Raw genomic sequence first — 24,531 nt, forward strand, 5'->3', positions numbered from 1 at the left:
ACTCTTATACACCTTTCTTTTTCTTTTCTTCAGGTCTCCCCTCGGTTTTACCCTCCTCCCTCTTCTACATTCTGACTGTTCCTTGATGTTCAGCTCATTACTTTGTATGTTCCGTTTTCCTTCCCTAGTCTTCCCCTCCAGCTCATCAGGCCCATCCCAGCACTCTGGCCAGCTCCCTTCGACCCCGCCCCTGAGTGTAGGCGTTAGGGGGCGGGGCTGGAGAAACGGCGTGGGGGATGGAGCTAGAGAGAAGGCAAGAGAGAGGAAAGGAGCCAGGAAGGGAGGAAGTCGGGAGCGCGCGCGTAGACGAAACCGGGAGTGCGGGCCTCCCGGCTATATCTGCGCCTGCGCAGTGGGATTCCTGGGGCCCGACGGGACGGAGGAGACAAGATGGCGGTGCGAGCGGTTCGGGGGATCGTGAACGGGTCCGCGCCCAATATGTCCAGGTCGTCCAAACCCGGCCTGGGGCCACAGGCAGGGGCCCGGGAGCAGATACTGGCCGCCAACCGAGACTACCTCTCTCAACCCCGCCTCAGTGAGTAGCTGCAGGCAGGGAGCGCCGACCCTTTTCCCCTCCCACCCCCTCACCTGCCTAGGCTGTGGCGAAGAGACTCCATCTCTCTAGCTCTGCGTTCCCTCTCCCGCGCCCAGCGAGCGCCAGGTGTGCTCCCGCGGGAGCCGCGCTCCCCCTCCCTCAGTGTGTCAGCGCCGCGGGTGCAGGTTTTGGAGAGGAACGGCGCCCTTCCACCCCCATCCTGACCCCCTCCTTCTCGCTCCCGGGCCCTCCTCGAAGCCGGGGACTTGTCCCCGCCCAGGCCTCGGCGACACCTGCTGTCAGGCCGCCCCTGAGCCTTGTAGCTCTGCGCTTTGCCATTTCGGGGACCACGGACACGTCCCCCACCTCGGGGCTCTCTGGGTGCGCTGGGCTCCAGCTGCCATTCCTGGCTTAGTGGGCAGGGACTGGAGAGCCTGAGCTTGGCCTTTGGTGGGGGAGGATGCTTAAGATAACCTGGAAGGAGCCTTCGAGGTCAGTCAGCTCCGGGGCGATTTCTCTTCCTTGGAGACAAGGAATTTGCCTGAAGTCATTCAGCGAGACTGACCGAACTGGGACCCAGATCCCCGCGCACTTGTGCTCCTCCCCCACCCCCTCCGAGGAGGGTATTTGATCTGAAGTCTTTTCCTAGCCAGATTATCTTAGTTCTTTCCTCATCCCCACCCATATACCGAGAGGTTTATTTCCCATAACCTTTTTTGGGGGGGGAGGGGCGCGTGCTATGCGTGGGTCCACGCTGTTGTCATTGCTGTCAAGGCCTTAATGCTAGGTGAAGCAGATTCGTAGCAGAGGAGATGGTGCTCGTTGGGGGAAAGAGTCCAGTTTCATAGTAGCTACCATGTTCTAGGACTGAAGATGAACCATTGGACTGGACCATATTTAGGGTTGGCTGGCAGCGCTGTGTTTTTTATTGTGGTGCTTTTTAAATTGGGGAGGTCGGATTTTAAAATTTGTCATAATTGCTAAAGCAGTTCTCGTCCTTGAGCGGTTCTTTGCACAGGCTGAAAACAACAAGAAGGGTTTTTGCCTGGGTTTTTCTCCTGTCTGACTAATCAGATCCTGATCAGTTACCGTGTCATGTGACAGCACTGCAGAGTAACTGGGAATGAGAGCAAGGCTGGCTTCCTAATCCGAGAGAGGCCCTTTTCAGTGGGGTCTCATTAAATAGAAAGCAGCTAAAGCAAGGGATCCTTAACAAATGTTGCATTAGTTTTTTCATAGATTTGGGAAATGCTTGAGAAGCTTTGTTCTCGTTCAGTCATTTCATTTGTTTTGGACTCTTGGTGTCCCCATTTGAGATTTTCTTGAGGAACACCATGCCCTTCTCCAGCTCATTTTACAAATAAGGAAACTGAGTCAAGCAAGAGTAAGTGACTTGCCCAAGGTCACGCAGCTAGTACATGTCTGTGGTATATATTATTCCATGCAACTTAATATTCAGCTGGAGAATTGTTGTGTCTCCTGATGGAAAGAACCTTTCCTTTTGAGTCAGGAAAGGCTACTAATTAGCTATGTGTTTTAGGGCTAGTCAGTTACTTTTCCGCCCCCATAAGGGATTTGGACTCGATGTTTTCCAAGATCTGTTTTAGCTATGTAATTCTTTAAATAAACTCTTTTTTTGGTTGATGATGTTCATATACTTTTTTTCCCTCTTTTTGTCAACTTATTTCCAAGAGTGTTTCTAAGAAAAAAAAAATGTGCATTAGAAAGGTAAAGTAGTTCCAAAGGGGGGATTTGCAGTAATTATTCACTTTATACTTTGTTTTAAATATCTCCTTTAGATTCTTGAGAGAGATTGAAACTTTTAATTAAAAATTATATATTGTAAATCTAGTCAGCTCTCAGAGTTTGAAATGTTGCATAAACACTATATTAGGAGCATTATCTAAACTTCATGGTTATAGGTCATAAAACCATTTAAACCTCCTAATCCATTGGTTACAGAAATTAGAGCTGGAAAGGATTACAGAGACCTTCTTTCCCAACTTTCTCATTTTATGGATGTAGAAACTGAGGTTGAGTTTTGCTGAAACTTTTAGTTAGCCTCTAATAGAAAATGAACGTACTTTGTTCTTTAGAGGTTTTAATAGAAGTTTAGTTTCCCCTGGACTATCAGGAAAGCTTGGATGGGTATCACATGTAGTTTAAAAATAATGCCAGAATAATTTTTTTTAATAGTTGCCATATTCTTAGTGCTACTCATTAGCACTTTTTGGAAACTTACTGAATTTTGAATTTTTCCATTTTAAATTTGATTGGCACACTATAAATGAAATTTGTAACAAATATTTGCTATGAGTATTTTCAAGTCCTTTCTCTGGGAGCCTCGATTTCCTTGTGCAAATGGAAACTGATACCCAACACTGGATTGTTGTGAGAAGTCATTTGTAAATCTTAAGTTGATACAGAACTGATTTCATTCTTCTGATTATTATTACTGATAATTCTTAGTGGCTAAAGAAAGGGGTTTCCTGATGATGATGACCAAGACCTCTACTGCTTTTGAGCTCTTTCTCTTAGAAGGTAATCAATGAAGAAATGATCAGCCAGAAATTAAGTGGAGTTACTAAATAAGAGTGAAGGATATGTACTTTCTCATCTGAATAATATCTAGTGTTTTCAGGTTCAGGAAGCACTTTACAGATTTTTTTTTTTTAGTCTACTACCTTGGCAAATAGCTGCCTTATTTTACTAATGAGGATACTAAGGTAATCAGAGGTTAAGTGACTTGTCCTAGGTCATACTGATAGAAAATGTCTGATGTTAGACCTGAACTCGGATCTTCCTGCTTCCAGGTCTAATGCTTCACCCAGCAGTTTTTGTGCTTTGGTGAGATACCACTAACAATAAAAATAGTAGCTGATATTTGTATAGCAATTTACTATATGCCAGGTACTATGTTAAGTCCTATACAATTATTATTTCATTTAATCCTCTCAGCAATTGTAGGTACACTTATTAAGCCCATTTTACAGAGGAGGAAACTGAGACAAAAAGAGTTTAAGTGGCCTGGCCAAAGTCACACAGCTTGTATGTGTGTGAGGCTGTATTTGAACTCAGATCTTCCTGATTTCAGGCCCTGTACTTTCTCTTCTGTGCCACTTAGCTTCATACTAGGTTTCTCTTATGCCACAGGAAAATTAGAACTTGATTATTTTAAGATCTTGAGTGATTTTGTAAGATGCATAAATTTTGTGGCTCTTAAACATTTTGGAGTAGATCGGTTTCTTTTATTGATCATAACCCAGAGTCAACTTTGTTAAAATTTAGAAATAATCAAAGCTTTACTTGCAGTCTTTTAGAACCTTCACTCTACTGCTGCCCCATTGTAATCTTCCAGGTTTCCAATACTTTGGTATTTGATTCCCCTTTATTATATAAAGTTATGAGATACATAATTGCTTTAGATATTGTTTGAATAACGAGTCTGAGGTTAAAAGGGTGGTTCTTATATTATGCAATTGCCACAGAATTTCCCCCTTGAAAATTTCACAATCATTAAGTAGCTAGGGTATTGTTGGGAAAAACTCTTGCCCTGCCTAGGGTGGGGAAGTGGGAAAATGTCATCTGACCAAACTTTCTTGAGACTTTGAAAAAGGCTGGGTAAATTGTTCCTTGTTTAGATTTAAATATGTAATAGTATGCCTCTTTGAATTAGATCACTGAATATCTAAATTTTTACTTATACATTTTCTTATCTTGAATTCCTTGGGATCACTAGCTAAAAAGAACTTTTGAGGCTATCAGTTCTAACCACATTATTTTGCAAATGTGGCCCAAAGAAATGAAAACAGATTTATATATATTTATTATGTGATTACTATGTGCCATGCATTAAGCTAAGCTCTGGGGATAAAAATAAAAAACTGCCTACCTACCTGCCTACCTTCAAGAAGCTTACTTTCTAATGGGGGGAAGACAATATGCAAGCAATAAATGTTTATTGGCTGACTCACAAACTGGATAAATTGGAAGTGAATTGTCCCTGGTCACATAAACCGAGCCTGGAAGGTCTGATTCCAAGTTCTATGTTCTTTCCACTTAAGTGAGCTACAGGAAATTTTCCTAAAAATTTTTAGAGGGTAAAAAACCCCAACACTTTTTTTTTTTCTGAGGCATTTGGGGTTAAGTGACTTGCCCAGGGGCACACAGCCAGAAAGTGTTAGGTGTCTGAAGTCACATTTGAACTCAGGTCCTCCTGACTTCAGGGCTGGTGCTCTATCCACTTCACTACCTTATCCCTATCCCAACACATTCTTGCTAACATTTCTGAAGAAAGTTTCTTTTTTTTCTTTTGGATGAGAAGAATGGAAGTACTTGTAAATAGGGTTTGCCTTCCTCTTCTCCCCTTTTTGACATTAACTTTTAAGACAACATGGTAATTGAAATCTTTTCTTTGAGAAGTTATCATGTGGCAAATAAATGCTGGTTAAATATTGTTATAGGTTAAAATGTAGTGTTAGATCTCTTTCTCTACTCCGCCTGTTTAAATATATGACTATATAAGTCGGTGTTTCTACCTTTGGGATAGTATTATAGATTTAGATCTAAAACAGGGCTTACTGGGCCTTGGGAAACATTTTACAGATAAGGAAACTAAGACTCAGAGAGACTAAATGACTTTCCCATAGATAGTGTAACCATTCCAGTAGCTAACTGCATTCTCTTTGGAACAGAATGTAAGCCTACATGTTTCAAAATGAAGTGCAACATATTTAAGAAGGTGGTGGGAATAGAATTGTATATGAACATTTCAGACTTTTCAGTTTAGTTAATAGTGTTTGAGTTATTTTTAATTCACCAACAACTTAACTGCAGAGCATTCTTAATCTTTTTAGCTTTAATATTTTTTCTTCATCTTCTTAAAATTAAGCCTCTGAGAAAGCACTATTCTTATGATTTGAGACCATATTCAGACAATCGGTTTTAAAGAAAGAAAACATGAATAGTACCATAGGCATTTAAGTTCTTGAAGCCAAAACCTAAAATTGGAAGCCAAATGACCTTTCTTCCTCCCCCCTCCCCCCCAGTTATAAGCAAAGAAAAACTTCATTTATTTTTAAAGAGGGCAGCATTTTGCTCTAGGGCACTGATTTCCAACCTAAAGTAAGGTCTAGAGGAGCCTTATCTATAAACTCCAAATATTTTCAGTTCTTCTGCCATTCATTCTTTTAACAAGTTTTAAGAACCTAAGTCTGAGTGGAGCAGGAACACACTGATTTATCCATTTTGATGCTTTAGTTTTATTCTTTTCAACTTATTATGTAGTAAAAGTAGTCATGAACAGGAAAAATGTCAACATACTTTACTTTCTCCTACGATTGTATTTCCCCAGTCCCCAACTCAAAACAGGTGCTAGGTCTAACCTTTCTGTGAGTTATCTTAGGACCCACTTGAGTCAACCCAGAGATTTGCAAATTGTCAGATTTTTCTGTTGCCCATTGAGTACTGGGACTGGTTACTATATTTGGAAAACAAATCCTTTTTATAATGATAAAATTGATATTTCAGTGAATAGTTCTGCAACTGAATTAAATACAATAAAAACTACTGATTTTGGAATATTTTTCTTTGTTAGTGATTTAAGTTCATTAATTTTTTTCTTTTTGACTGATCTGTGATTTCATCAGTTGATGGAACTTCTAATACAACTGCACATCAGTTCTTGTTCTGCAATCTTATGAGTTGCTTGGAATATTGAGAGGTTAAGCAAATTTCCCAGGGTCACTACATAACCAGTATTTTTTTTAGAGGTGGTATTTGAACCTAGCTCTTTCTAACTTCAAGGTCAGCTCTCTACCCATTATATCATCCTGCCTTTTTTAAGTTCATAAGAAAATGAAATTTTAAAAAATCTGAAACATTGAAATAGCATGAATAACTACAAATAAAAGTCTTATTATTTTCTCTACAGTTTCAAAATCGTTTTCCCCAGCTAATGCTTTTTTTTTTTCAATCGGCATTAGCTTTTTTTTTTTTTTTTTTTTTTTTTGCTGAGGCAGTTGGAGTTAAGTGACTTGCTTATTAGGTCACATAGCTAGGTGATTTGCTTCAGTGTCACATAGCTACGAAGTGTTGTGTCTGAGACCAGATTTGAACTCAAGTCCTCCTGACTTCAAGGCTGATGCTCTATCCATTGCTCCACCTAGCGGCCCCAACAGTTTCATACTCAAGCCATTATAAATAAATCTGCTTTTTTTTTTTTTTTTTTTTTTTCCTGAGGCAATTGGGGTTAAGTGACTTGCTCAGGCTCATACACCTAGAAAGGGTTAAGTGTCTGAAGTCAAATTTGAACTCAGGTCCTCCTGACTTAAGGGCTGGTGCTAATAAACCTGCTTTTTATGGACTTGTAGCACCAAATTTACTTAGATATATCTCTACAATAAATCTTGCCAAGTAAGCAGTAAGTTCAGATCAGGAAAAAACATTCCAGCATGACATTGTCCAATGTAAAATGGAAGTAAGGGCTTAGAATTATAGTTGATAATTAATTAGATATGAGTAGTTAACTTGATGGGGAAAGCGGCTGATTGTACATGATCATTGCAAACTTAATGTTAGACTAAAGTACAAAGCGTAACTATAAAATAATGAGCCCAGATCAGAAGCTACTGGAAGCTCTGTTTGCCCTGAGATTCCTTTTGATGAACCAGTAATTCTTTCTTGTCTTCTGGAAACCTACTCATGTTCTCCATTTCCAGGAAATAACCATGACTCAATTTTTTTTTTTTTTTTTTCTCGCATGGTCATACTGTTTTCTTGTGACTGGCAAAACCTTGTGGGCTTTTTTTCTCAGCTGTTTCCCCTATTGACACAGATCAGATGAGATGCCAAACATGAGATTCTGAGGCATTCTTTTTATAAAGTGTCTTTAAGAGGTAGGTCATTTTTTTCAAAGAAAAATGAAGTCATGAATAACAGATCTCTTGAAATCCTGAAAGAGCTGGTGATTGGTGTCATCTGTTTTTAAAAATATACTATTTGGGGCAGCTAGACTGCACAATGGATAGAGAGCTAGCCTAAAGTCAGGAGGACCTGAGTTCAAATCCAGCCTCAAACATTTAATATTTCCTAGCTATATGACCTTGGGCAAGTCATTTAACCCCAGTTGTCTTAGGAAAAAAAATACACACATACACACACACTATTTGGAAATCCTGATTTTGAATATCAGTTCTGCTTACTTATACCTTGTGTGACATTGGTCCTGATTTTAAAGATGACTGAGAAAGAAACTGTTACCTCTTAAAATGATCCTTTCCATTTTGAATTAGTTCCAGGTATATGCAGTAAATGGGTTTTCTGAAGGAAAAAAAATACACCTTACTCTTCAAGTCCAATTTGCATTATTAACATTTTCTGCATCACTTTCTTAAGTCTTGAGTAATGATCAACACAATAAACATTGATTTGGTCTTCTCAATTCTCAAAGGTATAAATGCTCACATAAAACATTTAACAGTTACATTACTTCTAGCTCATTCCTGAATAACTTGAATTTAAAAGTTTTCCCATATATCAAATTCGAATTTTTGCATACAACTTTGATCCTAGCTGTCCTGAGTTTAACTCTGTAAAATGGGGAAGAGGAACTTATTTTGGATTATTTGATCTGTAGAATCCCTTTGAGGCCTAACTATTTAGATTGTAACTATCTCTAAAAATTAGTTTGTTAAGTGAAATGAGATAAGATCCTTGAAACTTATGGCATGCCAAAATTAGACAAAATCTTTTCTTTTCCTAGCTACTTTAAAAAGCTGACTTTTAAAATGAGAGGGATATAGAAATAAAGCAAAATTTGAAAAGGAAAATAAAGCTGGAATTTTTGGTTGTAGCTTGATGAAATAATTACTGCAAATATTTTATAAGGAAACTGAGCCTTCGAGAGGTGGTAAAATGATTTTGTTTTTAGTGACACATAACTATGGATCAGAACTGGGATTTGAATTCAAATCATCTGACTTGGTGTGCAATTGTTTTTTTTTCCTATGATAACTCAGTCATTTAGAGTCCTGGTGAGTGTGAAATTTTTGGACATAGTTTTAGTGCTATTTGTATAGAAATTTAAAAATGGTTGAAGATCTTCTAAAGAGAATGTAAGTTGCTTTGAAATTTTCATAATTTTCTTTATGTTCTAAGGGGAAAATTTAGGCCCTTTGTGATATATACCATGCACCATTTAGTTCAAAGAATGGCATTCTTTAATCTGGTGACGCAAAACTTAGTTCATACTTAATTGTATAAGTTAAAGAGGGACAAGTAACTTGTATTTCCAGTCTCATATTCTTGCAAAATGAGAGTGATAATATCCTTAGTACCTATTTTACTCGTAGTTCTGAGATTCAAATAAGATAGAATATGTAAAAACTCAAAATTTTATAAATATCAGAGCATTGTCAACATTGCTAATTTTTTGAGAGTTGGCAAGTCTTGGCCCCCTTTTTTTGACAGTAATGTTTACATGTACATATCTTTATAGATATTTGTATTTTTTTTTTCTCAGAGCAAGTACTATGTTAAAATACCTTCTATTTTGGGGGTAGAAGTGAACTCATCATAGATGATGAGATATATCAACAAAGCAGAACTGTGCTAAGAATAGCTATTCTTGGAATATATATTTAAAATGCAAAATAAGTGTTGCCCTCAAAGAACTTATATTCTAATGGAAGTGTAGTTTGTACACATATTTGTATTTAGTGATGGGGATTAAAACTATGTTTCAGTGGTAGATGCAACTCTCAAATAAGCACACTCCCTACACCTTTCTGAAAAGAGTTGCTTAGAAGATGGTGTGTGTGTGTGTGTGTGTGTGTGTGTGTGTGTGTGTGTGTGTGTGTGTGTAAATAATTTAAAGTAATTTTAGAAGAGAAGACACTGGACTAACTGACTGGGAAAGGCCTTCTAGGTTGTCTGTAAGTTTTAATAAGTGGAAATTAAGAGAGAAAGGATTCTAAGCAACAGCAAGTACAAAGGCATGGGATTAGGAAATGATGTGGAGGATGTGAGGAACAGCAAAGTGACCAGTTTGTAGCTGGAACCATAATAGATGGAGTAGAGGATATTATGTAAGAAAGTTAGAAACAAGGACCAGAATAAATGCTATTTCCCAGCTGTAAATCACATCTTACCTCTGAAGTCCTCAAGAATTCAAATACTGATATTAAAATTTTTTGCTCCTACTATTAAACACTTTTATTTTTGCTTAGTCTTTTTCCAAAATTTGTTCCTAGACTTTAGAGAACTTAAGCAAGTGAGAAATTCCTAAGATGGTAATAGCTTCTTGTAAACTTATTTCATGCCTTCTAGAACTTTTAAAATGTGTTTGTTTTAATTTTTCTGATTATGTAGCTTAATGCTGAAGTTTTTATTTGTCAGATCTGTTGTAAGAAACTGTTATGAAATTCTTTCTTTATATTTTTATTTTCCATTGTAGTTAGACTTGCCAAGATTGGAGGATTTTTAATTTCTTAAAATGAAAGCCACTAATTTAAGTTATATTAAGGATATATTAACAAGGCATGGCTGGAAAATATCAGAATCATGTTATAGAGTGAATGAATTAGTAAAAAGACATATTAAGTGTACCATGTCCAAAGGCACTGTGCTAGCTTATGGGAATATAAAATCTAAATGAGAAACACTCCCTTACCCCTAGAAGTTTACATTCTAAAGAGAGAACATTATACATTTAGGAGTGGGGATTTGGGGTGGGAGATTGATTTGGTCTAGGAAATTACAAGGAGTAGTGGAGTTACTAGCAACTGTGTAGTCCCTTTCAGGGATAATAGTATGGATTTGATCTGGATTCCCAGATCAAGAGGTGGTAATTAGAAGGGGAAAAGGGACAGATTATTGACTAGCTTCAGGACAGAGCAACATGGTGGATATGGGGCAGTCTAGATACAGTGAATTGAGTTGGAAGGGGCCTCAGAGGTCACCTAGACCAACTACCTGATTGGAAAATATTTCCTGGGGAAGCAGTCGTGTGGTCTTCACTGGAAGACTTCTAATGATAGAATTTGCTTCCTCAGAAGGTAGGTTTTTTCTCTTCACTTTGAGCTAGTTGTAATTTTCCCTTAGAAGCCAAAATCTGCCCATTTATTCCTCCTTAGTTCTCTCTTTAACCTGGCTCCCTAGCCTGGGGTAGTCAAGCCAAGCTGATGGATAGCCAAGAGAGGTAAGGAGTTTGGTAGTGAACACGTGGGTCTTCAGACCGGGTGTTCACTAGGGAGTTAACAAGTCAGGGCATTATGTGAGTAGGGATAATAAAGGCATTCAAGATTACACATGGCTGTTCTTGAGCATGCTATCGGTTATTACACTATATATTCAAGAAATTGTGGCCCGAGACCTTTGAAGGCCTCAGAGGAGGAGAGCTGAGTAGAGTTGACACTGAAAAGTTCAGTGGTCAAAGGTACTCTGTTGGGCCTGGGACAGACTAGTAATAGTAACTGCCAGGAGGGCATGTTACAAATGGCCATAAAGTAGTCTGGTCAAACATCCATGTGACAGCTGTTCAGATATTTGATTTCCATGCTATCATATTATCCTTAATTTAAGCGTTCTATACTTTGGGATACATACCTTACTTCAAATTTCAGTATGACACGATTTTAGTAACTTCATTATTTAATAACATTCATCTTCCCCCGAGATGTACAAGTTAACTCTTTCCTAAAATGTAATCACTTAACCTTCATACCAGACTCTAGATGTGATCTGATCCCAGGTCCAAGGACTGTTCTCTTCATAGTTAGTTCTTCATATGAGATCTATATTAAGGTAAAGATGCAAATGTTGTTTAAAGAAACTCAGGTTTTTTTCACTCCTCAATTTCAGTAGCAATTGTCAGTGGGCATAAGAGGCTTTTTCTCTTTCAATTCATTTCATGTAATTGACAGCATAATCTTAAATCATAAGTTTTAGCATGTCTCTGAGGCATCATGGTACTGTTGAAATTGCTGCTTCAGGAATCAAAGGTCTGAATTCAGATCCTGTCTCATTATTTTCTTGGGAAAATTACAATTCTTCCTTTGTACTTTTAATTCCTGGTATGCTTCTGTAGTTAATTGCCAAGATTAAAGGATTTTAAAATCTCTGAAAATGAAAGCTGCTAACTTGAATTATACTAAGGATATATTAATGGGATACAGTTAGAAAATGTCAGAATATTTGAAACCCAGCTTCCTCCTGAAAGTTTAACCAGATGGCTTCTGAGAGCCCATTTAATTATGGATCTATAATCTTATGATCTTAGTCAAAAAACTTTAATTGTCTCTTGGATAAAATACATCTTTTTAAGCTTTGGTATTTAAAGCCCATTTAATAATTGAATTTCTATATTAGCATTTACTAATGGATTTTAAATTTACTAATGGATTATATTATATTATAATTATAATATATAATATAATTTTTTATATATTATATATATAATATATATAATTATAATATAATATATTATATTATGCTATATTAACATTTACTAATGGATCTCCTTAAGCATTTTTCGTAGTGAAGGAGATAAACCAATGGTTCTGTCTGTTTTGTGCATTGAATACCCTTTTTTAGAAGGATATCTATTGCCCACATTTTGGGGGAGATTCTAGATGTGAATACTCAAGTATTATTTTAGACATATTCTGGAATGGAGGCAGTACAAAATATAACCTTAGCCTACCATCTCCCTTGAAGGGTTAGACTGTCTCTAAATTGAATTAGCAAGACCCTTAACTTCAGTTTGCCTTAATCCGTTAGAGAAAAAAATTGGGAAACCACTCTTTTCCAAAGGAATGTCCATGATGTTTGGTCCATGAGGTCACAAAGAGTTGGATGTGACTGAGTGACTGAACAGTTAATTATAACAGACCATATTTAGAGATGGGCTATATTTGGAAAGAAAAGGTCTTAGATCTCAGTCTGATTTATACCTACTTTTTTAGGCTTTTTGCATATTAGTTACCTTTATAAATGCTTTGTTTCAGCCAAACTGGCCTACTTTTCTCCTGGAAATAATTCCTCTTACTTTTAGCTTTCTTTATATTTTTCTTTAAAAGGTTGAGGTTAAGTGACTTGCCCAGGGTCACACAGCTAGGAAGTGTTAAGTGTCTGAGGTCAGGTTTGAACTTAGGTCCTCCTTACTTCAGGGCTGGTGCTCTATGCACTACCTTGCTGGCCCAACTTTAGTTTTCTTTAAAGTTTCTTCATAGTCTTTTAGTTGTTTATATATGGTATATACATACATGATAATTTCAGTGCTTTCTTTTTACTCTTCCAAATTATCTTGTCTGTATTTACTTTTTTTTTTTTTTTTTTTTTACATATATTCAGAAGCCTTTCTTTCAGTAGATTGTAAACTCCTTGAGGACAGGGACTGTTTTCCATTTACTTTAATATCTAAGGTTAGGGTTAGGGTGAATTTAGGGTTAGGGTTAGTAGATAGTTAATAAATGAATGTGTTGAATACCATCAACTAGGACATAGTTTTGTTAATGTTCAGTGGTTTCAGTCATGTCCAACTTTTTGTGACCCTATTTGAGATTTTCTTCACAGAGATAGTAGAATGTTTCCCTTTTTTTTTCTCTAGTTCATTTTACAGATGAGTAAACAGAGGTAAGTGACTTGGCTTAAGATCACATAGCTAGTATCTGAGGCCAAGATTTGAAATCAGAAGGATGAGTCTTCCTTACTTCAAGCCCTACATTCTATCTGCCCTGGGACATAGTAAATAAATGTATGATTGGATTAAAATGTAGCATTATCTCATCTGGTTTTTAATTCTATGGATTCATAGTGAACCTGAAGTCCATTAAAATTTAAGATTATTTTCACTTCAACTGGTTATATAGCCATGTTTTTGTCTCATAATTATCAAATTGTAGGGTTTCCCATTCTCTCTCTCTCTCTCTCTCTCTCTCTCTCTCTCTCATATATCTTATATATCTTATTGGATTCTGCCTGCAGTCCTGGTCTGCTGTAGTTAACTGTTACTCTTTTTTCTTTTCAGCATACAAAACAGTATCAGGAGTCAACGGTCCTTTGGTAATCTTAGATCAAGTTAAGGTAAATATTGCTCTCTTTCTGATGCTTTTTTTGATTTTTAAAGAAATTAAAAGGTATATTTAAATCCTAATTTGTACATTAGGAAAAAAAATAAACGAATACTTTTGAACTGGTGATTGACAAGTTTTTTACTAAAGTGACTTTATATATGCATTGGGTAAGATTAAGCTAATCATCAATTGGTATTTCTTCCAGACATAGCTGTATATATCTTTATTACCATTATTAGCTTCAGAAATAGAAAATAACACTATACAGTATAATTAAAAAACCTGAGTTAAGCTTTCTGTCTCAGATTACAAGAATAAAATGTTATCAGGGAATGACTGAATAAATTGTGGTATATGAAGGTAATGGAGTATTATTGTTCTTTAAAAAATGATGAGCAAGCTGATTTTAGAAAGGCCTTAGAAATCAGTTCAAGATTTACAGGAACTGATGCTGAGCAAAATAAACAGAATCAGAAATATATCGTACACAGTAATGGCAAAAATGTGCAATGATCAACTATGAAAGACTTGGTTCTTCTCAGTGCTTCAGTGATTCACGGCAATAAATTTGGGACAGAAAACATCATCTGAATCCAGAAAAAGAACTATGGAGATTGAATGTACATCAACACATGTTATGTCCACATTTTTTTTCTGTTTGTTTTTTTTTCCTCTCATGGTTTTCCCCTTTTGTTCTGAATTTTTTCTCCCAACATGATTCATAAAGAAATGTGTATTTTAGAAAGTTAGTATATATGTAAAACCAGGGAAAAAAATGTTATCAGGGAAATAAGTCTATAGATTGCAATTCATATCTTTGTATGAAAGAGGAATGGAAAAGGGGATTTGTCTTTTCAACTTTATTACTGAAGGCTATAAAGTTAAAAGATTATATTTAGAATTGAAAGAAACCTCAGATTCATTTGGCCTAATTTATTTTTACAAATGTGGAAACTGATGCCCAGATAATTCCCTAAAGTAATACCCATATAACTAATAAATAATACAACATGGTTTAACAGAATGTTGAATTTTGAGTCAAAGAATTATATTTTTTGTCAAGTCAGGTATACAAAGGCAATCATATTAAAAATTTTAGGTCCATTCGCATATTTACAGACAAATGGAGTATGTATTGTTTAGTCATTTTTTTAGTCATGTCCAACTCTTCTTGGCCCCATTTGTGGTTTTCTTGGGCAAAGATATAATGGTTTATCATTTCCTTCTCCAGCTTATTTTAAAGATGAGGAAACAGGCAAACAGGGTAAAGTAATTTGAGGTAGTACACACAGCTAGTATGTCTTGAGGCTGGATTTAAACTACACTCTTTCTAACTTAAGGCCCTGTCCTCTAAACATTTTGTCAGCTAGTTGACCCTCACTTTATTGAGATAAATATTTACAAGCATCAATTATTTTGTTGAAATACAGCTCTTCAAAGTGTTCATGTATAATATACAAATATTTTCTTTTTAAGTTCTTATCTTTCAAATACTAAAGAGCGGAAAGAGACATATATGTGCCAAAATGTTTGTGGCAGCTCTTTTTGTTGTAGCTAGAAACTGGAAGATGAATGGATGTCCATCAGTTGGAGAATGGTTGGGTAAATTGTGGTATATGAAGGTTATGGAATATTATTGCTCGGTAAGAAATGACCAGCAGGAGGAATATAGAGAGGCCTGGAGAGACTTAAATCAACTGATGCTGAGTGAAATGAGCAGAACCAGAAGATCACTGTACACTTCAACAACAATACTGTATGGGGATGTATTCTGATGGAAGTGGAAATCTTCAACATAAAGAAGATCCAACTCACTTCCAGTTGATCAATGATGGACAGGGGTAGCTGCACCCAGAGAAGAAACACTGGGAGGGGAATGAAAATTATTAGCACTAATATCTGTCTGCCCAGGTTGCATGTACCTTCGGATTCTAATGTTTATTGTGCAACAAGAAAATGATATTCGCACACATGTATTGTACCTAGACTATATTGTAACACATGTAAAATGTATGGTATTGCCTGTCGTCGGGGGGAGGGAATAGAGGGGGGGGGTAATTTGGAAAAATGAATACAAGGGATAATATTATAAAATATATATTATATATATAATAAAAAAAAATAATAAAAAAATAAATAAAAAATATAAATTTAAAAAAAAAAAAAAAAAGTTCTTATCTTTCAATTTAGGAACCAGAAATAAGGACTTTAAAGGAACAGTTTTTATAAGTGAATTTGTGTAATGGATCTTTTCTGGCTTCCTTAGTTTTGTTCCAAGTAGAGATAAATATATGGATATGATGTAAAAGATTGCATAAATAATTAATTTGTTAATTTAAGTTTTTAAAGTCTAGGTTAAGATTCCTTGGTAGATGGATTTCTTTTATGTACATCTATAAATATGGATTATTGTGCCTTTGTTATAGGTTTGAATGTAAGCTTTGCCTATCTCTTTGCCACATATAATAACATAATTTCTAATAGGGAAAAATAAGTTTATGGTAAAGAATTATGTAACTTAATTTAGGATAGGACTTATTTTATATAAGGCAAATTTGAGAAGACAGTCTAGTTTCAATTCAGTATATAATACACATGATTTTTCATAATATACTTCTTGGTGAGAAGAAACTAACATATATATATAAAACAACAAAAAAAAGGAATTCCTTTGGAATGTTTGTCAGCATAGTATTTAAATTGTTTTTAAACTGGTATGATCACGTTTTATATTTTGGCTTTTGTTTTCTTATAATTTCAGTCATATTTGGATAGTTTAAGAGCTCTAGTCGTAAGTTAAGGTTCCAAGATAACTGCCTCAGACACAATAAGCCATAATTCTTGTTAAAGAAGAAAGTGTCATTGACTAGATATATAGATAAAATTTGACTCTTATTCATGTAAGTATGTCTATGAATTTATGTTTGACAGGATTCTTAAGGTTTTAAATGGGTTGAGAACATGTTGTATTAAGTACAATATATAGAAAATCTTCAGGAGCTTTAGAATTTAGATTTTTTTTTTTTTAAATTTTTAAACTTTATCTTTTTTTTAGTTTCCCAAATATGCTGAGATCGTCCTCTTAACCTTACCTGATGGCACAAAGAGAAGTGGTCAGGTTTTAGAAGTTAGTGGTAGCAAAGCAGTAGTTCAGGTAAGTAGCACTTACTAAAACTGGTCAGTGGTGTTTTTTTTCTTCATATATCTTTGTAGTCAGTCAATTTAGTCAATTTATTTTTGCTTGTAATCATTTAAAAGTCATTTTGGAAAGAAGGGTACTAAAGGTCAAAAATTGTCATTCTTTTGCTTTTGCCAAGAAACTCTCATCTGTAGTCTTATCTACTATCCATTGGCTGGTAAAATACATTTTTTCTGGGGAGGAAGTGGTGGTGCTGGTGCTGGTGGTGAAGGTGAGTGAAGAATGAACTGGATTATCACAAAGGGAGTTAGATAAAGTCTAGAGCTCATGGAGTTAATTTATGGGGATAGGGAGAAACTTATGGATAATTGAGAACATTGACCTGAGGAAAATGTTTTGGTATTCATGATACCTCTGTTTAAAAGAGCCTTACTTGAAACTCTGTTTTGGGAAAGTGGGATTAAAACAGTAATAGAGAATGGAAATTATAGGCAGGCAGATTTCTGCTTAGTATGTAGAAGAATTTTTCACATTGTTAGAACTGACCAGAATGTATTGGACTGGTAAGTGAGATTGCAGTTGTTACAGCACATTATATTATATAATTTTGTAAAATGCTTTCATTAACCAAAACCCTATGATGTAGGTAATGCACTTAGTATTATTCCCATTTTTGCAGGAAACTGGCTTGCAATAAATTATTTTGCCTTATGTCATAATTAATATTATAGATGGGACTCAAATGTGGATTAAAAAAAAAATCCATACCCTATTGCCTCTGTTATATCTCTTTTATTTTGGTAGGTTTTTGAAGGGGACTTCTGGTATAGATGCCAAGAAGACTGCCTGTGAATTTACAGGAGATATTCTTCGAACACCAGTGTCTGAAGATATGCTTGGTATATAAGAAGTTGTATTTCTTATTTTGAGTTGTTATTTTTGACTTATCAGAATTATGCTTTTCGAAACCAGATACCTTGTTCATGTAGCTATTTTATTACTCTTTTTTTATACAGGTCGAGTTTTCAATGGTTCTGGGGAAACCTATTGACAGAGGCCCAGCTGTTTTAGCTGAAGACTTTCTTGACATTATGGGTAGGTATTAATTTTCAGGAAGTAGAATAAATTGACCTTTCAGGGAAGTTAGTGTTATAACTTTATCTCATTGGGAATCTAAAGCTATTTTGGTGACATTAGGAAAATTCCATTCTCCACCCCCCAAAAAATCACCTAAAGGGGCAACTAGGTGGCGCAGTGGATAGAGCACCAGCCTTGAATTCAGGAGGACCCGAGTTCAAATCTGGTCTCAGACACTTAATACTTCCTAGCTGTGTGACTCTGGGCAAGTCACTTAACCCCAACCTCAGTGAGGGGAAAAAAAAAAAAAAAGTAATCCAAAAATCACCTAAGATGCCCTTTATTATAGTGATAGGTGAATAAGGGCCCTTCTTCTTTTCTTCTGTCTTTAAAATAAGTTTTTTTAGTAATGTTTTGTTTCTTCATCATTATTTCCCCCATCATCTTCTCTCCTGCCCCCCTTTTTATGATTTTGTTTTAAGTGAGACAGATGCTTGCACAGAATAAACATGCATCAGTGATCTACAATATCTCGCCCCAAAAAAATATCTCCAGCTATTCCATGCTTCACTAGTTTAGTACTTTTGTCCTTTTACTCACTCACGTTCACCACTTTGGTGTTTTATTGAACTCCCTTTCCTCTCTTACCTTGTGTATCTAATCAGTTGTCAAATTTTGTCATTTCTCTCTGACATCTCTTATATCTCTTCCACTTATTGCTACTCACATAGCCAGCTCCCAAATTCAAGTCATCCCTTCTTGCCTACACTATTGCAGTTGCCTTCTAATTAGGCTTTCTCAAGTATTTCCCTTTTACAATCCATCCAGCTACCAGTGATATTCCTAAGTCATAGGTCTGACTATATTAAATAGTTCTCTGTTTAATAAATGCCAATGATTTGGTTCCTTGTTGACACTAGGAACAAATATTATTTCAATTTTGTCTAATTCTTTCTATTTTTGTAATGTAATTGTTAGTATAGTAGTGCACATCTTATAATTCATAAACAAGTGAATATACAGTATTTTGGATTCATGCTTGAATATTTTTTTACTGATCGGGTGCATGTCAAAAACTTGGCCACTGTTCTAGATATATGAAATCACATGTGCGGAGGGGGGAAAAATCCTTGTTGTCTTTTCCATAAGAGGCCTTAAATAAATACCTCCTAAATTTAATTCACTATGTGAGAACAGAAGACACTTAACTGAAATGTTTTTCAGAGATTTGCCCCCAGAACACTCTATGCAACATTCACAATTGATAAGTTTTTGAAATAAACATCATGTGTTTTATAACCATAGTTTTGAAATCAGGAATGTGTTCCTGTTTTATTTTCTTATTTTTCTCATGGGAATGGATTAGTGCAACCACATACATTTTGTTACACTATAAGGATTATATTATGTTTTTTTTTTGTGTGTTTTTTTTTTTTTTTTTGTTAAACTGAGTTGGAAAGCTAATAGTGAACTGAAATGTAGAGGAAAATGTTTTGTGCATTTTCTTTTTTTTTTCCCCTTTTAATTCTTTTTTTTCCCGTTTAATTTAATACTTTAGGGACAGTTACATGACATAGTGGATAGAACACTGGCCCTGAAATCAGGAGGACTTTGGTTCAAAGAGTATAGAGACCTTTGGGCATAATTTCAAATTGCTTTAGAGAAGGGTTGAATAAGTGATATTTCACCAGCAGTGCATTGGTGTCTTGATTTTCTCCCATCTCTTCCAATATTTGTCATTTTCCTTTTCTGTCATATTAGCCAATCTGGTAGGTATGTGGTGTTAGGTCAAAGTCATTTTAATTTACATAATTTCCTAATTAATAGTGATTTAGAGCATTTTTTTATGATTATAGATAACTTTGATTACTTTGTCTAAAAACTGCTTGTTCATATCCTTTGATCATGTATTAATTGAGGAATGGTTCTTCTATAATTTTGGTTCAATTTTTTATATATATTTGATAAGTAAAGTCTTTATCAGAGAAACTTCAACTGTAATTTATGATTACCATGTATTTTCCTCCATCCATTTTCCCCCCGTAATCTACTCTCTCAACTACTGTCTCAAGCTTCAGGATTTTTGCTTAGCTGTTTCAGGGATAATTCTAGGCAGCTATGAGTTTTCCATTCTTCTAAGATGGTATGATTTAGGGAGAGGTGTATTTATTGTTTTCCAGGTCTGTGACCTCAAGTACTCTTTTCTGCTCAAGAACTATTCCAGAACTAATTCTCCTGGAACCACTAGCTCTAGGGTACTAGTACTTCTTGTCTTGGTATTGAAATCCAGGACTTCAGCCTAGATCCAGTTGTGATTAATTCCTGGTCTAGCAGAGGAACTGCTGTAATCTTCCTTCTGATTGGTTGTCTGACTTCCTTAATGGCTATGGGTAGAAAGGTCTAGGAATCACCATTGTTAACTACTGATTAATTCACCCCCAAGATCTACCTCATGGTTTGCTGGGGTGTAGCATGCACTGGACTATACTCCATTCTCATCTCAGTGCAATAAACCTTTCCTACCAACCTCCCAAGTATCTTGGGTTGGAAAATGGTTTCAGCCCATCCTTTTGTGCATACTGCTGCTTTAGGATTTATTTATTTAAATTTAAAGTTTTTTGGTGGAGTTTTGAGATCTTAGGAAGGTCTTTGCCTTTTCTCTGTCATTTTGGCTTTGCCTCTATGATTATTGACCTTTTTTTTTAATATTATGGAGATAAATTTTTTCTTTTATGTTTATTCAATAGGACAGCCAATCAACCCTCAATGTCGAATCTACCCTGAGGAAATGATTCAAACGGGCATTTCAGCAATAGATGGCATGAACAGCATTGCTAGAGGGCAGAAAATTCCCATCTTTTCTGCTGCTGGCTTACCCCATAATGAGGTGAGTGCTAAAGTAACTTCTTGGCACCAGAGCTGTATTAGGAAAGAAATTCTGGAAGTTTATTTTAAGAGCAACATGATTTTTTTTTAATGGCTTTTATTTTTGAAGTTACCATATTGTGAAGTGTATCCAAACTCTAGTTTCAGTTTTGCTGTATTATACATGAAGTATTTGTAGGTTGGCCAGTCTTAAGAAGAGACCTACATGGGGCAGGCAGGTGGTGCAATGGATAGAGCACTAGCCTTAAAGTCTGGAGGACCTGAGTTCAAATATGACCTCAGACATATAACACTTCTTAGCTTTGTGACCCTGGGCAAGTCACTTAACCCCAATTGCCTCAGGAAAAAAAAAAAAAGAGACCTATAATATCTTACTAGTTTTTTAAGCCATCTAAAAGAAATTCTAATTGTCTAGTATAGAATCTCAGAGGTTATAAATTATAATTTTTATCTTACTATAGGATGTTAGGGCAGTTTTCACCTTGATATCTTTATAATCATTAGATTGCGGCTCAGATCTGTCGTCAGGCTGGTTTGGTGAAGAAATCCAAAGATGTCATGGACTATAGTGAAGAAAATTTTGCGATTGTATTTGCTGCTATGGGTGTAAGTATAATTTCTAGTCGTAGAAACATTTAAAGCTGATGACTTTGGTTATTGAAATGATGGACTAAATATCAGGTTGACTTGAAGAAGTTACAAAATGATTCTTTTAGTAAAACTTGTAGTTTGCTGATATATTGGAGTATAGCCATAGCCTATCACTACCATAGATTTTAGCAGGTGGTCTGTTTTGACTTTTTATTTGATTTGAAATGGCCATGAATATAAATTTGAATTGACTGAAGTGAATTGTACCATGTTCTGCCATTTGCCTTAGGCACTGTGAGACAAAATAAAGGCTGACCTTTAGTGTTCCAAATTCAAAATTCTTCGAAAAGCCAAGCCATTGAAATAGAATGGCTATTTATTCCTTGTTGACTTTAAGAGAAAATTGTGTTACAGATATTTGAGTGAAATTGGAAAAAATCAGTTCAGATCCAAATTGGACTTTTCTTGGACATATTTCAAAAATTTTCATCTCCTAGTACTAATGAAAATATTATTATTTAGGTAAACATGGAAACTGCTCGATTCTTCAAATCTGACTTTGAAGAAAATGGCTCAATGGATAATGTCTGTCTTTTTTTGAACTTAGCTAATGACCCAACGTAAGTAAAGACAACTATTTCTCTTTTATGCTTATTTGGAGACTTGGGTTCAATGCCAGAATATCCCTCTGCTTTCCAAGACTTAGGAATCCAACCTCAATTGCTTGGTCTCTGAGCTCTTTGATCTGAGAAGATAAGGATCATACTGGCATTTAGCACATATTTGAATTGATCTATATGCAGAAAATATACATAATGTCAAAAATTCACTGAGTATATTCAGCAATTTTAAAATCACTTTATTTTACCCTCAGTAAGTTGTACTACATTTCTAAAATTTGTGTCTTTTTCAAATCAGAGTCTGTGTAAGTTTGAACTTATCAAGTCTATATAGTTTGAACTTTATATTTGAAGAACTTTTGTTCATTTTCAGCATTGAGCGTATTATCACTCCTCGTCTGGCTCTAACAACAGCAGAATTTCTGGCCTATCAATGTGAAAAGCATGTATTGGTTATTCTAACAGATATGAGTTCTTATGCTGAAGCTCTTCGAGAGGTAATTTTTTTTTTTTTTTTTTTTTTTTTTTTTTTTTTTAGTGTTCTTCATTAAGTATGATCATGCTAGACAGCAGAAATGAGCAAAAGAAGTCTTTTTTACATGATTCAGGAACTAATTATCAACTGTAATTATATTGGTCTTTTGTGCCTTGTGTTTGTGTACCTTTTTTTTTTTTTTTTTGGCCATTTTTCTTCATAAAGAACCTCCAGAGAGTGAGGGTAAAAGGAAATAATGAGAGAAAAACCAGTTAATATTGCTATTAATAAACCTTATTTGAGATGAGTTTTTAAACATATATAATGCATTTCATTTTTGTATGTCTTGTTCCTTAGAGGAATTCTTAGTGTATATGTGTGTGGTAGATAGTAAAGAAGGAGCAATGTAGAACTGTCCAGAAGTCTTAGGATTAGAATATTTACTTTACTATCACAGTTTAAATAAGACATTTAAAGAATATATTTAAATTTGTTTCTCATGACACTTCCCTATGACAAACAAGGTCAGTTGTATTTTTTCAGAAGTAGATGTGTAATTAAATTTGTTGTTAGTGCTTTCCTTTATTTTTTGCTGTTGATTGTGGAAGGGAGAAGATCATTGTGTATGCCTGTGTTCTCATGTTAGATGACTTCCAAGGATATATCCCTAAATCTTCATATATCAGTATGTATTAGTTAAAGTGTAAAGTCTGAAATATTAAGTTATTATGATGTTGATTGAATTTTAGTGTTTGAAATTAGGTTTTTGGTTTCCCATTCTAAATAATTTGTGCTTATATTATAGAAAAAATATTAAACAGGCAGTATTCCCTTTTTTGAAATAATCTATTGATGAATAGATTTTACCTTTTCAATGAGTTTCTTTTTTACAAGTGTATATTGTCTTGAATTGCTGATAGGTTTCAGCAGCCCGAGAAGAAGTTCCTGGTCGTCGTGGCTTCCCAGGCTATATGTATACAGACTTAGCTACAATATATGAACGAGCTGGTCGTGTGGAAGGCAGGAATGGTTCAATTACTCAGATCCCTATCCTCACTATGCCTAATGATGGTGAGTTTTTGGTTTTTTTGGTTATAACCTATCTAATCTTTCTAGGATCTTGTATTTTGAAAGTCTCCATCATACTGTTGATAGTTTTTATTTGCCAATTCTCAGGGTAGCTGAAAAGTAATCTTAGTTGAAATACTTTGTTTCATTTGTGAGTAATATCCAATTATAAGTATCTTATTTATGACAGGATGGGAGTTTATTTTAGACACTGATTTTTTATAATCAGCAACAATACACCACGTACACAGGCATAATAGATAGAGAACTGGCTTCTGAATCAGAAAGAACTGGGTTCATATTCAATTTCTGACACAGTATTGGCTATGTGAACTTGAGCAAGTCATTTCTTAGTGCATCTATCCCTAGACTACACCATTAAGATTAAAAATTGAAGAGAAGAAACTGATCTGCATTGAGAAAGGAAGTTCTTAACTGAGCACATTTTTTCCCATAAATGCATTAGTCACACATATATAAATAAATACAAAGAGTGTTGACATAGGAGTTGGGAAATCTTTACTGACATAGTCACATGTCATTGGGGAAGTCATCTAACCTTTTAAAATCTATACTTTCTTGTATCTCCCATACCCTCCCCCAGGTATGAGATGGAATGATCATACTCTACTGTAGCAGTGATTATTAATCTTACAAACTTAGTAAACAATTCTCATAGTTCAGATTATTTTAGGAATCTGCTATTCTGATAAAAATTAATTCATATTCAATAAATTATTCATATTCAGCAAAATAACCCTGTATTTACTATTTTTTATGGCAGATATCACTCATCCTATTCCTGACTTGACTGGATATATTACTGAAGGACAAATCTATGTGGACAGGCAGCTACATAACAGACAGGTATATAAAAGACTATATAATATTCTGAAAAGTGCTTTCTACAATAGTAGTAACTAGATGAATGACTTTGTGTCTGTCTTAGGAAAAAGATGCATTGAGATATCTTATAAAGTAAATAATGCTTTATCTGTAATGTGATTACAAATACTTAAATGAGTATTGTAATCTGGAAAGAGCACTGGTTTGGGAGTCATAATTCC

The 24,531-nt window shown here is 35.3% G+C and overlaps 1 protein-coding gene across 1 annotated transcript in view; it reads left to right on the top strand.

Annotated features, from left to right (window-relative positions):
* Nucleotides 1-280: 280 nt before the first annotated feature.
* ATP6V1B2 (ATPase H+ transporting V1 subunit B2) overlaps nucleotides 281-24,531 on the top strand; it is a 29,489-nt gene continuing 5,238 nt past the window's right edge. Inside the window, 12 exon segments of the mRNA XM_074287454.1 lie at nucleotides 281-535; nucleotides 13,563-13,618; nucleotides 16,664-16,789; nucleotides 17,562-17,646; nucleotides 17,764-17,783; nucleotides 17,785-17,842; nucleotides 20,572-20,711; nucleotides 21,215-21,316; nucleotides 21,824-21,921; nucleotides 22,295-22,418; nucleotides 23,317-23,467; nucleotides 24,249-24,331. Coding sequence (XP_074143555.1) covers nucleotides 391-535; nucleotides 13,563-13,618; nucleotides 16,664-16,789; nucleotides 17,562-17,646; nucleotides 17,764-17,783; nucleotides 17,785-17,842; nucleotides 20,572-20,711; nucleotides 21,215-21,316; nucleotides 21,824-21,921; nucleotides 22,295-22,418; nucleotides 23,317-23,467; nucleotides 24,249-24,331 — 1,188 coding nt within the window. The 5' untranslated portion in view covers nucleotides 281-390.

The sequence above is a fragment of the Sminthopsis crassicaudata genome, chromosome 2, assembly GCF_048593235.1.
Source record: "Sminthopsis crassicaudata isolate SCR6 chromosome 2, ASM4859323v1, whole genome shotgun sequence".
Lineage (NCBI taxonomy): Eukaryota > Metazoa > Chordata > Mammalia > Dasyuromorphia > Dasyuridae > Sminthopsis > Sminthopsis crassicaudata.